Source organism: Dipteris shenzhenensis, chromosome 18, assembly GCF_047967505.1.
Source record: "Dipteris shenzhenensis isolate YYH24624 ecotype China chromosome 18, Dip_SZ_1.0, whole genome shotgun sequence".
NCBI lineage: Eukaryota > Viridiplantae > Streptophyta > Polypodiopsida > Gleicheniales > Dipteridaceae > Dipteris > Dipteris shenzhenensis.
This window is the reverse complement of record NC_141613.1, coordinates 48,788,417-48,804,018: the sequence shown is the minus strand read 5'-3', so window position 1 is coordinate 48,804,018 and position 15,602 is coordinate 48,788,417. Positions and strand designations below refer to the sequence as shown.

Here is a 15,602-nt window from a genome sequence, read left to right as displayed (position 1 = left end):
CAAAGACCTTGGTGCACCTAGTTGTGAAAAAATGTGCCTAGGGACAAATGGATTAATAGTGTATCCCAAGAAGGGGTAGAAGGGTGCATCAAAGAAAGGCCTTAATTATTGTACATGTGGCATCTAGATCCATCTATTGAGATGGGGCTCTAAAACTAAAAGAAGAAACGTAAGTGTCATTGCCCGTTAGTCTATCTTATGGAATTTGCATGATTTGATCTAATTGTTCCATCTAGCATGTTTCACAGACGCGGACCTATGGACTTAGCACCATGGAGCCTCAGGATTTATTCTTACTTCCCATCCCAGCTCACGACCCATGACTGAGCTCAGATTCAGAGTTGATTTCTTGCATTACTTTATGGTAGAAATGGTGTTCGAGGTGTGTTGAAGTCATTGTTGGCAGACATGCATCCATTGTTTATATATTGGCTCCCATTTGATATCTCGTTTTTACTATAGCGTCACTAGGAGAGATTCATTGAAACCTATGGAACCGCTCGGGAGAGATTATAGCATTCATGAGGACCTAGGATTGTTGTTTGTTTTTTCATGTTACTCTACCTGGGATGATGTGGCATTATAGACCACCCCATGGTGGTTTATTCATATTGTAGAGGCCACGGGGAGCGTTCTCACTTGCCCACCTCTCGTAAGTTTCTTTTGAATGGAATAAATTATCTTACTGTGAAAAAAATAAGCATGCTTATCACTGCCCCTTGCTCCCCTCCTTGCCCTCGACACCCCCCTTCCTCTCCCAACTTTGGCTCCCCTCTACCTTGCCCCTTTTCGCTCTCCAACCTTGCGCCCTCTCACAGCCCGTCATGGGCTTTTTGCCCACCCAAGTCTTCCCTTTGACCCATTAGCTGTCACCCATAGGCAAACACGCAACTGCCTTTCCCCATCCCTCCTCTTCAACCCTTCAATCCATGCTCAGCCTCCCCCCTTGGAGCCTCTCCATTCCCATTGATTGCCTTGGCAAGCATAAGGGGCTATAAGCCCCCATCATTGATCCCACCCTGCTCCCATTTTCTTCTTTAATAGTCAAATCACATCAGCCCCCTGGGACCCCTTTTTCCTTGTGTAAACCCCCTCACCCCAAAACAGCCCTCCCCTTAGCACGGCCCAAGCCCCAACTCTTGTAGGCTAGTTAGGATATCCGGTCCTAGTCCTAGTCAACTAGTTGACTTTGGGGTCATATAGTGACCACTGTTGTACTTTCTTCATCATCCATTTGCAAACATTCCATCTCTATTCCATTGCTCCTCGCACCCAATAGTGGTATCACAGCGCTTTGTATCTTGCTCTACACCAGGCACAGGGAGAGTTCCTACCGCTACCCATACACAGATCCACTTTGACCGTGCCCTTGATCCAATGTATGTGTGTCACTTAGCCAGAGAGCTTCCGGCCTTATTGGAGGCTAATTTAGACCTCGCCCACGCCTCTGCCACCCTTGTCACAATGATACAGGATGCTGCCACCAGATCCTTTCCTACGACCCGAACTTCACGGGGACGAGATGGGAAGATGCCTCAAAACCCCTGGTTTGATGATAAGTGGAGAGAGATGCGAGCCCAACTCACACTGTAGCGAGCCTTGGGTCAATTGACGTCACATGAGGCACACAGGATCTTTTAGCGGTTGACACGCCGCAAGAGACGAGCCTTCCTCACACATAGGACGAATGAGATCATCAGATCATTTCACAGAGGAGACCCAACCACTGGGTGGGGATTCCTCGCAGAGGGGAAGCCACCCATCCCCATCACTGATCCAGGCGTGTGGCACACCTATGCATGCTCCTTATATGATGTCCTGAGGCATGTCCCGAGGCAAACACCGCCAAAAATGTCCACTATGCCCAGGCCCACTACCTATCATCTATTCACTACGCAGAATGTGCGGGCTGCACTTCACCGGCTCCACAACCAGAAAGCACAAGATCACGAAGGACTTCGCACATGGGCAGGAGGTCCTAGCACCGATCCTTGCACATATGTTTAACCTTGCAGTTTGTCATGGCTTCCCACCAGCATGGAGCACCACTACTATCGTACCGATACACAAAGCAGGAGACCTCATGGACACCGAGAACTATTGCACCCTCATGATTGGCCACACACTAGCCAAGATCTATGGATAGGTACTAGAGAGAGAGATCAGCAATCATACACAGGCACGGGGGCAACAAGCACTAGGGCAGGCAGGATTCAGGAGGCAACACTCTACTCTAGACCACATTTTCACTCTAAGGGCTATCATTGAGGACGCGAGGTCCAGACATCAAAGAGTCTACACATGCGTCGTAGACTTTCGAAAGGCCTTCAACACTGTTCCACGATCTCGCATAATCAGGAGACTATAGGAGATGCAGATCCCAGAGATGTTGATTTAGGGTGTGATGAGCTTATATGAGTTAGTCAGAGGCAGGGTCCATGCCCCAGGCGGTCTATCGGATTGGGTCAAGAGCACCATTGGGGTGAAGCGGGGCTGCCCTCTCTCACCGACTCTTTTTAGACTCTACATTGATGAGATCACATCTTTCATAGATCGCCTAGGTGGCAAGGGCTCATTACTAGGGGATCTCCTCATACAGATATTGTTATATGCTGATGATATAGTCCTTATATCCTCTTCAGCGGAAGGGCTGCAGAGAGATCTGGAGGCTTTAGAGGAGTTTTGCAGAGAGAGAGATCTGACGAACAACCTTGGGAAAACTAAGGTTATGATCTTCAACACCTCACGAGCAATGACTAACTGACTTACTTTCACCTATCGTGGTGAACCAGTGGACATAGTGCACTCATACACATATTTGGGAGTAGTCTTCACAGGACCCATCTCCACGATGAAACATGCAGCCTAGGCACGACTCACACGAGGGCGCAGTGCTTTGGCTAGACTAGAGCAGCAGTGTTTCCACGCGCACTTCCAGGATCCACTGACGAAGGGTTGGCTTTTCGACACACTAGTGCGGCCGACTATCATGTATGCATCACCTTTCTGGGGGTGCGATCTTCTGAGGACATACTAGAGGAGATTCGAGCGGCTACAAGTGACGATGGGATCCAAGATGATCCGATGTAAGTCCTCAGTTCCACATGAAATAGTACAAGCAGAGTTCACCATGACACCTCTCCAGGTTGATGCCATCTTTCAGACAATGACTTTCATCCACAAAGTCTGGGACTTACCCCATTGGAGACTTCCGAGGTTGGCCCTAGAGTCATCCAGACGTCTCGCAGAGAGCGGGGCAGACACATGGTATGCACGCATATCCACATGGCGGCTTGCCACGCATGGTATCTAGATGGACACGCTTCCCCCCTTTCAGTACAGCATGGATGCACCTCTTGAGTCAATCCCGCGAGATGAGATCAGCCGTATCATTCGGTTAGACCTCCTCCAACTTCACACATCCCGGACTTGGGCAGAGGACCGGGAGCTCCCCACGAAGACCCAATTTTATCGCGACCACTTCTTGAGAGTATCAGAGGAGGGATTCATTATCGGACCACAGTATCTCAAGGATAGAGGAGTCTCCCATGCACCAAGGATTGCCATTGGTCAGATGCGGGTTTCGTCCCACCAGCTGAGGATCGAGGCAGGGAGAGCAACGGGTATACCCAGAGAGCAGCGGGTTTGCACACTATGTACGTTGGGTGCGGTTGAGACAGAGGAGCATTTTCTTTGTGTTTGTCCAGCCTACTACGAGATTCGGGGAGGCTACCACTATCTCTACCTAGAGAGGAGTGGCTTCGGTCCTTTGTCACAATTGATCCATTTCCATGACCAGGTCTGTATCGGGCTTTATCTGATGGAGATGCGACAACATAAGGAGACGCTTCTATGATAGATCACAGAGCAGCACGGGATGGTCAAACCACTACAGGACATAGAGGGTGACCAAGCACAATGACACGTCATAGACTTCTATACATTTGAGTCAACCCCCGGACATAGGGGAGTGGAGGAGGAGGAGCTAGCCGACATAAGAGCAGTCTGGATGAGCAGCCAGCACAGTACCGCCAAGAGAGGGGCGCAGAGACCACATGTGCGACAGAGAGCCCCTAGGATACACTCTATTGAAATCTGCTGACCTATCATAGCTTTCCTCAGGGGAGACCGACAGAGACCAAGGGTCACCCTAGACGTAGCCCAGAGAGTCCAAAGAGTGAGGAGACCACGTCCCCCACCGCAACGTGAGACAGCTCAATACACGCAGATACGAGACATCTTCGCAGCCCACCAGAGAGCCATCACTGTACCAAGCTTTGGTTTCGTCCCAACACCTGGATAGATTAATTGATTGATATGGCCCACTCTGCAGTTGTTGTAGTTGACTTTTTTGTTTTCTTTATGATTATGATTCTGTTAGCATAGATTAATACTCAGTGTAACCGGCCTTCAATTTCCTAAAGGGCACTAGACCATAACTTGCATTGCATATTCATTATTCACAGCCACATTGCATCATTTCCAACCACTTCACTTTAAACAATACCACTTAGAAACAACTGGAGAAATAACTGGATGGAGGCTAGAGTGCCCCTGCTCAATGAAACCAAGTACAAGACACCACACTGGCGCCAAACTCTTGGCGCCCCTTCCGGTATTTATTTCTTTCTTTAAGAATGAGATTTGTACAAATAGCAAGGGCTCATCCTTGTGCTCTACCCCACGGGCTATTTCCACTGTCCAAGCCAAACCTTGGCTATAACCTGCATTCCATCCTAGTGCACACACTAGTACCCAAGTGCCAAGGCAAAGCTAAGGCATTCACCATTTGTCCATGACCAACTGTAAAGGTATCCAAGCATTCCACAAAGACTATAACCAACTGTTAATGACCAGGCATCCATACACTTCCCAAAATGCTCAAGCAGCCTCAAGGCTTCCAAAATGCAATACACTGCCCCTCTGGCATTCTCCTAGGCACACCCTCTGTAACTGAGTGTCTGCTTAAGCCTATAAGGTCCAGAGGAAGCTCCAAACAACAAACGGAGCAACAACAGGCTTCCAAAAATCACCAAATGCGAGCACATGAAAGGGATAGCAACAGGAGAACTCAAACCAGCCTCAAACAACTTCAATCCAGCTCCAGATCAGCTCTGAGGAGCTCCAATCCAGTCCAGAAAACCTCCATCGGCAATAGATCCAATGTGGAGGCTAACAGGAGGAAATGGAAGCTTGGAGAGGGGAAGGAAGAGAGGGATAACGGGCTGGAATCAGAGATAGAAGAGAGCAGGAGGATCACGGGCAGGAGAGAGAAGGTGAGCAGGCCATACAGCAAGGGAAAGGGGCCGTACAACAGGAAATAAACGTCCGTACAGCAGCCTTTGGAATCCGTGCAGCAGCAGCATTAATGATGTCTGTACAGCCAACAAATAAACGTTCGTACAGCCAGAAGATTGACCTCGAAATGTGTGCAGTCAGGCATGCAATCTATCCGTACAGCAGCAGCATTAATGGCGCCTGTACAAGCAGCAGTGGAATCCTGCACAGCAGCAAATTAACGTCCGTATAGCCTGCCTTGGGAGTCATGAAACAGCCCATACAGCAGGTACAGCAGCGATGAAAGCTCCGTGCAATCAGCCTTGGGATGTGTGCCTCTTCCGTACAGCCAGCAAAGAGGATTCCATACAGCCCTTACAATCCATGAGTAATGCTTCCATACAGCCGTACGGAAGCCTTGGAGAGAGAACCTCGGGATGCGTGCTAAAAGGGAGAGAGAGAGAAGCTGCGTTGAAAAAAACCCATACCTTCATCAAAACCAAGGTGGAAGGAGAGCAAGGGGGGTAGGTGTGCATGAGGGGCTGCCACGTGGCCCCCTCGATAATGCTCTAACCCACACAAACCAATGGAACATTGGTTTGCCCCTCACATTAAAGTCCTAACCCCTACTAACCAATGAAACATTGGTTTCTCCTTGGGCCCAACAATTAGACCCCTCTAAACCTTGCCTTGCCCCTAGCAAATAGGCCTAGTGTGTGCACCTAGGGACTTCTGGGAAGTATGGCTTCCCTTGGGCTAGCCCCCAGTCATGGTTCATAACTTCACGTCCCCGTGACATACCCTCCTCTTAAAACAGCAAACTATCAAGTTTGCTGCTATAAACTTAAACCACTAGCAACAATGATGATATGGTCTAGGAGAGCGCGCGAGTCCATGCAGATATCAATGCATCATCCGTGTGGAGTGACTAGTACACTCATCATAGAAGTCCCGTAGCAGATGTATTGTTGATGTATTTTTCAGCTTTCTAGTTTGGATATCCCATTTTGGGATAGTTACTTTGTAATATAATCCAAAAAAGGTTTTCACCCCAAAAAAAAAAAAAGTGTGTGGGGGTGTGGGTGTGGGTGTGGATGTGGGTGTGGGTACATGCATGCATGTCTCTATGTGTGCGCGTGCGCGCATTTTACAAAAAATAAGTGTGTGCGTGCGCACGTGCACGTCTGTGTGTATATTTATAGTTCGAAACATACAGATATACATATATATTCAGGCCACCTATTCATGGGTATTCTAAATCTACTTTACTAAAAAAGGCTAGGGAACCAAAAAAGACTTGTGTTTAGCCTCATGGGTATTCAAACTTGCCCCTCAAATGTGCACGTTCTAAAGGCACATGGGTGTGAGAAAAATATGAGAAAAATATTTGCGTCCAGGGTGTTTGAAAACCAAGCTTTTGGTAGAAGAGATTAGAGTCACAAATAGGAGTTTTAGAATCCTTTTACAAGAGGTAACAAGTCCATTTTTTATCATATGGTCCTATGCGGCATTCTTGAATTGCATTGCACTAAAATATCAGGTTCTTAAGTTATATTATTATATAAAAATTACCGAAAAACTAGGGTTTTGATTTGTGTAGAAACTCAGCACCATGATGCAAAGTGTTCTAGGACTTTTTTTTGTAAGGCCCTCCCATACCTTACCTATTGGTCTATTCATTCCAGCTTCTGAATCTAGACCGATTGAATCTTCTGCTATGGTGTGCTAGCTTATCCTTTGTGTAACTGCCAACTTTCCAAAACTTGGCTGCAATTGTGATTTGCTCCTAGAGCTCTCCTGCTTTCTCTCTCGCCCTTCTTTCTCCACAGAGTCGGGGATTTCAGCTCCTCCGTCGACGGTCGCTCCGCCTACCTTGGCTAGCCCTATCCTCCTCTATGGCCTTATCCGTTGATGGGGACCAGCGATGCTGGTATAGTCGTCTTTCCAGTTGGTTCACCCGACTGGGCCTAGACCGGTTGCCTCCTTTTCAGTACAGCCTCGACGCTCCACCATCTCCCCTCTCCCCCACTGACCAGGAGGTCAACCGGCTCATTTGAGCGGATCTGCTCCAGCTCCACACCTGGCGGGCATGGTTTCTTCACTCCGAGCTTCCTGTGAAGCTCGACTTCTACCGCCGACACTGCCTCCAGATCTCACAGGAGGGCTTCATCACACCTCCGGCTTACACACAGCTTCATCTACCACATGCGCTCCGGATCTCCCTCGGTCAGTTTAGGATCTCGTCACACCGATTACGGATCGAGAGCGGACGCGCAGAGGGTATCCCACGAGAGGGCCGCCTTTGCCCACTTTGCGACTTGCAGGAGATCGAGTCGGAGGAGCACTTTGCTTTCAGATGTCCTATCTATTATGCCATTCGAGGCCGGTACCACTGCCTCTTCCGTGACGGATTCGGCCCCCTCCCACACATGCTGCAGTTCCCGGATCAGCGATGCCTAGCCGCTTTCTTACATGAGATGACTCGCCACTGAGATACCTCTCTCCGAGCACGGCGACACGAGCAGCACACACAGCGTGAGGACACCTAGCGGCCTATCACTGATTTCTTCCAGTCACAGGATACCTCTCCTCAGTCTAGTCGACAACGTGGACGTGAGCGAGAGCCAGAGCCACGACAACTGCGCCAGCGGACAGACCTACACATCCGGGTCCATGACATCTCGTCTCTACTCTCTGCCCGCCCCAACGGGGTTACCGTTGCCCTCATCCACAAGGTCACCCGCCGCCCCCGACGACCAAGCTCGACTAGGCCGCGTGACGTCAGAGGCCAATCATCTATCGCAGGGTTTTTCCCGGCCTCCCATTTGACGGCCCCTCTATGATTGGTCTCTGACGATCACCACTCGCACATATATACTGTATCTCCCCCCTTTGCCCCATTTTTGGTGCCCCCCCCTTCTTTTCTGTATCATCTGGAGGTAGACACATATTTTTGTATCAAGACTAGACACACCGTCCTTCATAACCTCTTTTTTGTAGAAACGGTTGGCTGGCCCGTTTTGAGACCGCCACCGTTATGCTCATTGTATCAGTTATCTTTAGTCTCATAGACCTTCACGGTCTCCCGAAGACTTTAATAAACTTTCTTTCTTTCTTTCTTTCTTTCTTTCTCTCTCATAAGCCTAGACTAGCTTTTGCCCTAGCCTGACCGTAGCCCAACTGTGAAAATCAAGCTTGAATCTAAGCCAACTCCAACAATATAAACTTGCTGGTACTTTTGCAATAATACTACAAAACCATTGCCTAAATGTTTGGACACACATTCAGTTTAATAGAGAACATGCATTTATTAAGAAAAATGTCTAAAACCAAAGGGCCTCACATTCATAAACAAGAAATGAGGATTCAGCTTGAATGTACAAACAAAAGACACCTTACATTCTCCAATTCATCGAAATAGTTGAGTTTACTCCGTAGAGCATCTGCAAATTCCATCAATCTGTCTTTCTCCATCACCTGCCACCATCACCCAACATAAAAGCACAGTAGATTACAATATACCCATAATTTGAAAAAAAACTCACAACTGACTCTAGTGAAAAATGTTGACAAACATAAAAAATCGGAATAATTTTCACAAATGTATTATAGCAACGCTTCCTTTTCCTTTCTCATTATATTCAAAATTAAGCTACCATTGTAAGCTAAACATTTAAAGAGGGAAGAATTTCCAATCTTTGGTAGTGGTTGTGTCATTACGAAATTCATGTTTGGACGTTGGTATCATTGCCTTATCATTCTAAAGGTCTAAGATTAAAAGTTGCCATACTAGCCCGCTTATTGTACTCATGTTGTACTGACGATGCATGTTCAAGGGAATCTCAAGTTGTAAGCCATATAATCAAGGCAACTATTGCCATTTGAACATCTTCCTATAGCATATAATGAAAACTATTGCCATGAGAACAACTTGCTCCAACACAAATAATGGAAAGGATGTAACATTGACACGAGATATGCCAAATGGATGTGACTGGTCAACATATGTAGCTATAAACAAATTGTGTGAAAGTAGTGCATGTGCAGAAGTATATAGAATATATATATATATATAGAGAGAGAGAGAGAGAGAGAGAAAGAGAAAGAAAGAAATAAGGTTTATTAAAGTTTGCTAAAGACCGATGGGTCTATGAGACTGAAGAAAAACCTGATACAATGAGCAAGAGGGTGGAGCTACTAAGCGAGCATCCTAACCCATGCTAGAAAACTGTGTAGACATAGTCAATGATATCATAGTACATGTCCACCATAATTATATACAGCCATCCTGGCATCATCATCCTCATGTGGAGACGCAGTCTAATCCAATACAATACAATAGGCATACAAAACGTCAAGATACACCCAATGGCAAACTAGGCAGTGTAGGTAAGAAGCCCGTAATGGGTGGTTGTCTGCTATCTGGATGAGTAATCCGTCGTGCCCTCTTGGCTGCTACTCAACATCTGACAAGCACCACTGTAACACCGGTCAATTGCACCCCAGGTTTGAAAATAGAGGAGTTGCTAGTGAGTGTGATCTGTGCATCTGTTCTCTGTCAGGTGTGTGGGTTGAATTCATTACCCTGGAACAGGACAAATGGAACGTCAATGCTGTGTACAAGAAGAGAGGGGGAGAGAGAGAGGGGGAGGGAGAAATTGACACGGAAATGAGGCAGTAGTAACTGTGTATTCTAGTAAAACAATCCTCTGCTTGAGGAAGACAACAGAGAAGAGATGCTCCACGTGGCGCCCAGTGATAGGGAAGGAGGGCCCTTTTTATAGGGCAGTACACTGGCTGACCCAAGGGTTGTACCAACCCACCCAGGGTCAGTCAGACGACCCGTCCAGGTCGGTTGACCCGACCCAAGTCAACCAACCTGGGTGAGCCGACCAGGGTTACCCGGCTAGATATACCCGACCAGGTTTAGCAACCCTATCAGGCTTCTCTAGTCTGGCGGATGGCCCTATGTCATGGGAAAAACTTTAAATCCAGTTGGAATCAATCCCCAAACGACGAATCAAGAATTCTACTCCTGTCTCTGAGCGGGCACACCCACAAATAAGCCCCCTCTCACTACACATGAGATGCCATAAACCTAACACCCTCTCTGCAACTCATGGTGTACAAATGATCTCAAGAAGCAAGCCAATGAAGATGTACATGGACCCTCCAGCACTACAAATACTAGATTCACCGCGTAGAGAGCACCTAATAGCCTAGCTCCTCGAAGCAGAATGCTACCTTGAACAACAAATGAGATTTCCTGGACTTTGATTTCCTAAACTAGTCTGCACTGAGTTCCCAAACGGGAATGATGAGTTGTGCAACACACCACGCCCAATATCCTCTAGAGATCAAGAACCCCGAGCAATGAACTCCAAAATACACCGGGTCCAGAGTCTCTACGACATCTAAGCAATGAGCTTTGAACATATCTAGTCCATAGCTCCATAGTCTTGCCTCACCTATCAAACTTTCAAATGATAGGAGCTGCAATCAGCCCGCTCTCCCTCCCGCACACCCTCAGGTCTCCCTGTGACACATGGGGGAAGACGTTCCTCATTGTTACAAGGCTGGTGCAATCCGGTGTTCCTGGGCAATAGCTGTTGCCTTGGAGGCACCAAACTGGTTGGAGGGTCCTTAGCTTTGTCCTTGGCCTTGGAGGCCTTGGACCGACAATCCTTGGCCAAACGCCCTCTCTTTCCACACGCATAGCACCTGCTGAGCATGCCTCACCACCATGAGGAGACTTCTTCAGCTAAAGAAAGATATATTAACGTCCGCGGAAGGCCTTGCGGGCTTATGGGACAAAGTGCAAAATACACCAAAAGGAAAAGAACTCATACAAGCCACAGAGGGCTGGAGCAAAGGGTGCACTAAGACCCTTGCTGAGTACTCTGCTGAAATAAAAAAACTCAATAGATAAGCAAAATCAAGTACAAAACATACCATGTGCTATTTGAAGTAGGCTGAGAGCTGGAGCTCAGAATCCGAAACCTGGCACTGTGGTGGCTCGTCTATGAGCGGTGAAAATGTCTCCTGTCTGCGTCTATCGGGTTGTCTCATGTTGTGGTGGCGGACGGGGACGTGGTCTCCTCGATCTCTAAACCCGCTGAGCTATGTTCAGAGTGACCCCTCATCTCTGACAGTCTCCTCTAAGGAAAGCTGTAATAGGTCGGACCTCAATAGAGGGTGCTCTAGTCGCTCTCCGTATCGCGAGGGGCCTCTGCAACCCTCTCTCAGTAATCCAAACTGTCTGCATATCAGCTAGCTCCTCCTCCACCCCACTATGTCCTAGAGCTGACTCGAAAACATAGAAATCTGTGACTCGCCGCAGTGTCTAGTCAGCCCCTGTATCCTATGGTTTGATCGCCTCCTGCTGCTCTCTGATCTATCGTAGCAGGGTCTCCTTGTGTCAATGCATCTCAAGCAAATAGAGCCCAATGCAGACCTGATCATGAAAGTGGGTCAATCGTGATAGTGGGCCAAAGCCACTCCCATCCTGATAGAGACAGTGGTATCGGCCCCGGATCTCGTAGTAGGTTGGGCACGCGCAAAGAAAGTGCTCCTCTGTCTCAATCACTCCTAGTGTGCATGGGATGCAAATCCACTGCTCTCTGGATATACGTGTTGCTCTCCATATCTCAATCCTCAGCTGATGCGATGAAACCCGCATCTGCCCACCAATAGCAATCCTCAGTGCATGTGAGACTCCTCAATATTCGAGATACTAGGGTCTAATGATGAATCCCTCCTCTGAGATGCTCAGGAAGTGGTCGCGGTAGAACTGGTTACTGGGTCTTGGTGGGGGGCTCCTGATCTCCCCCCCAAGTCCAAGGCGTGTGGAGATGGAGGAGATCTAACCATATGATACGGTTAATATCATCTCGCGGGATCGACTCAGGGAGTGCATCCATGCTATACTGAAAAAGAGGGAGCTTGTCCATCTGCATCCCGTGTCTGGCAAACCATTGTTAGAAACATGGTGAAGGGGGAGAGAGAGAGAAAGAGAGAGAGAGGGTGTGAGGAAATAATGCTCAAATGAAGAAATGAAGAAGGCTTTCATTCATTCATCAAGTGTTTCATGACAAGTGAAGTACAAGCCTTTATATAGGCTACTCACAAACATTCTAGCACCTAGTGCATATGGAATAAGTCCCATGATGACACGTGGCACTCACACAAGACTCACACACATAAACTAGTACTAGATCACCTAGTACTACACTCTTTGACTATGATATCTCCAACACCCCCCTTCAGAGCAAAGAGGTGTGAGACCCAACACGCAAGAGTAGACTGATCCCCCTTCCACCACAATACTGCAAAGAGCAAGTCCAAACCTGATGCGAAGAGATATGTCAGTGAAGAACCAGGCGAGGATGGCCTCGAATGATGTGTTGATGAAGTCCATAGGAGCAGCTACCAAGGGAGATCATGTCATGACTCTCAATGTGCTGATCGTAGAGGCACCGAATGTGAAGAAGATCTTCAAATTTGAGCAATTATGCCCAAAGGAGCTAAATGCCCAAATGAATGTACAAGATAGTAATGAAATTACATGAATTTTGAGAAATCCTCATATGTCTACATGCAGGAGACTTCAATACAGATCAGGGGATGCAAAAAACAGAAATGCCCTAAATTTTGAAAATTAGGGTTTAGCAGAAGATTAGGGTTTGGAAAAATTTGGGGCTTTTCAAATTTTCTTGCAGGAGAGTGTTCTTGCAACACTTAGGAGCCCTCAAATCATAAAAGCCCTAAAAAACTTGGAAGATCGGGGCAGATATTACAAAATCCGACTTTTAGGGCTTCGGGGCAGTTAGAGGTCCGAAATCTGCACAGAGCAAGTCGTGGGCTGGAGTAGAGGCGAAGTCAGCACCTCCAAAACGTCATGAGCAGCAGCACCAAAGCATGAACTGTATGGGCAAGTCGTACGACAGGCAAATCAGAGGGCTGGTCGTACAATCGTACGGTAGATCCGTACGGTGGTGCAGCAGAAACGAGGTGGTAGTGCAAAACTGGTATGGCGCTGTACAGACAGTTGGGCAGGAGCGTACGGTTGATGTAGATGGCTAGGCGAAAGCTGCAGATGCTCCAGCTCAGCAAGACAGCTCCAAAATGCAAAAGTGGGCCTCAAAAATGCAGTAGCTGCCTCAGAATAGCTCAAAAAGGCCTCGAGAACTTCTGCCAAAAATGCACACAAGGTGTCGGCTCTGCTGCAGCAACTCAGAAAAGCTGATTTTCAGCGATGAAAACCTGCACACGTGCTCACACGTGTTGAAAACTGTGCAGACCAACCAAGTAACAGGCCGTCGAGCACCTAGAGCTCTGAAATGGCTCAAATGAAGGCATCAAAACGGGTGCAAACAGCTGAAAGGAAGAGGCGAATAGAGGCAGCAAGCTGTGGTGGCAAAAGCAGAAGCAAATGGCTGCAAGGAGAGGTGAATAGAGGCGGAAATGAGACGGCTGAGAGGAGGAGGCAGCATAGACGAAATTAGGGTTAGGGCAAGGGTGATGTGGCAGCTATGGAAGGTGGTTTTGATATCATGTTAGAAACATGGTGAAGGGAGAGAGACAGAGAGAGAGTTAGGGTGTGAGGAAATAATGCTCAAATGAAGAAGGCTTTCATTCATTCATCAAGTGTTTCATGACAAGTGATGTACAAGCCTTTATATAGGCTACTCTCACACATTCTAGCACCTAGTGCATATGGGATAAGTCCCATGATGACACATGGCACTCACACAAGACTCACACACATAACCTAGTACTAGATCACCTAGTACTACACACTAACACACTCTTTGACTATGATATCTCCAACAACCATGTGGATATACGTGCATACCATGTGTCCGCCCTACTCTCAGCTAATCTTCTGGATGTCTCCAGGGCCAGCCTCGGTAGTCTCCAGTGGGGTAGGTCCCAGAGTCTATCAATGAATGTCAGGGTCAAGACTATGGCATCAGTTTGTACTGGTGTCATGGCGAACTCTACCTATACTATCTCATGAGGAATTAAGGGCTTGCTCTGAATCATCCTAGATCCCGTAGTCACCTGTAGCTGCTCAAATCTCCTTCACTCTGCTATCGGAAGATCACAGCCCCAGAAGGGTGTTGCATACATGGCAGTCAGTCGCACTAGCGTATCGAAGAGCCAGTACTTCATCGGTCAATTCTAAAAGTGTGCCTGGAAGCACTGTCTCTCCAATCGTGCCAAAGCCACCAACCCCCGTGTGAGTCGTGCATGGGCTACGTGTGTCATAGTGAAAAGGGCTCCTGTGAAGATAGCTCCCAAATATTTGTAGGACTGCACTATCTCCACTGGGTCATCTCGATAGGGGAAATTGAGTCGACGAAGCACTGCATGTGAGGTGTTGAAGACCATAACCTTGGTCTTCCCAATGTTGACTATCGGCGTATAGCAATATTTGTATCATGACATTGACCAATGGTGATCCTTCGCCTTCTAGGCTTCTTTCTTTGACTTTATAGTAACGCCAAAAAAAATCAGATTACTGTGAGAGATTCCATATCTCACCATTGGGAGACCTTTCAGGTCACCTCGGAGATTCAAACATCGTTTTGGAGGCGGCTAATCCCTCATGAATAGAAAAGTCAAATCTTTTGGCTTTCTGTTCATGGAGGGATTGCAGTAAATCAATGGAGGAATATTTTTGAAGCTGATCCCCCTTGTCCTCGGTGCTTATCAGCTAATGAGTCTACTCAACACTGCCTTTGAGAGTGCAGATAGGCAAACATCAGGTATTTTATTAGAATCTGGACTCCTCCTGGGCTATCACAGTTCGGCACCATTGTGAACAGTTTTGTCGACTTCATGCCGTCCCTATCTCTCAATACAAACCCACACATGCATCGTCGACACTTTCTGGGAGATTGTAGTGAGCATCATTGCCCGGCACATTTGGAGATCTAGATGCACAAAGGCTATTGATAGCACCTAGATCCAGCCAGCTCATACCTTGGCCAGTATCTTGATAGATATTGTACACACTTTGATGGCTATTTGCTAGAGGATGCAGGGATCTTCTAGGTCTGCTTTGGCCAAAAGGGCAATATTCCTCAGAGTGGAGAGGTTGTCCTTTCTGACCATCACAGCAATGAGGTTGTATATCCATCCATAGTCCTGGTTCTTATAAGGTTTTTCATTTACTCAAACTTTTTGAGTGGTATATTACCACGGATTTTTAATGCTCTGCATGAGTTATCTAAGCCTTTAAATTCTTCTCTCACCTCTGTTTCATACGTGATAGAAGACTATTTCAAGGGGCAGGCAGGGTGTGGGGGAGTGGGGAGGTT

General features: G+C 47.4%; 1 protein-coding gene across 2 annotated transcripts in view; it reads right to left on the bottom strand.

Moving 5' to 3' along the window:
• The window catches only part of LOC147891349 (sec34-like family protein), a 156,211-nt gene that overhangs the window by 116,483 nt on the left and 24,126 nt on the right, over positions 1-15,602 (bottom strand). For both annotated transcript variants that reach the window (XM_087389550.1, XM_087389551.1), the window contains exon 8: positions 8,677-8,754. In XM_087389550.1, the coding sequence (XP_087245676.1) occupies positions 8,677-8,754 (78 nt within the window). The remainder of the gene's footprint in view (positions 1-8,676; positions 8,755-15,602) is intronic.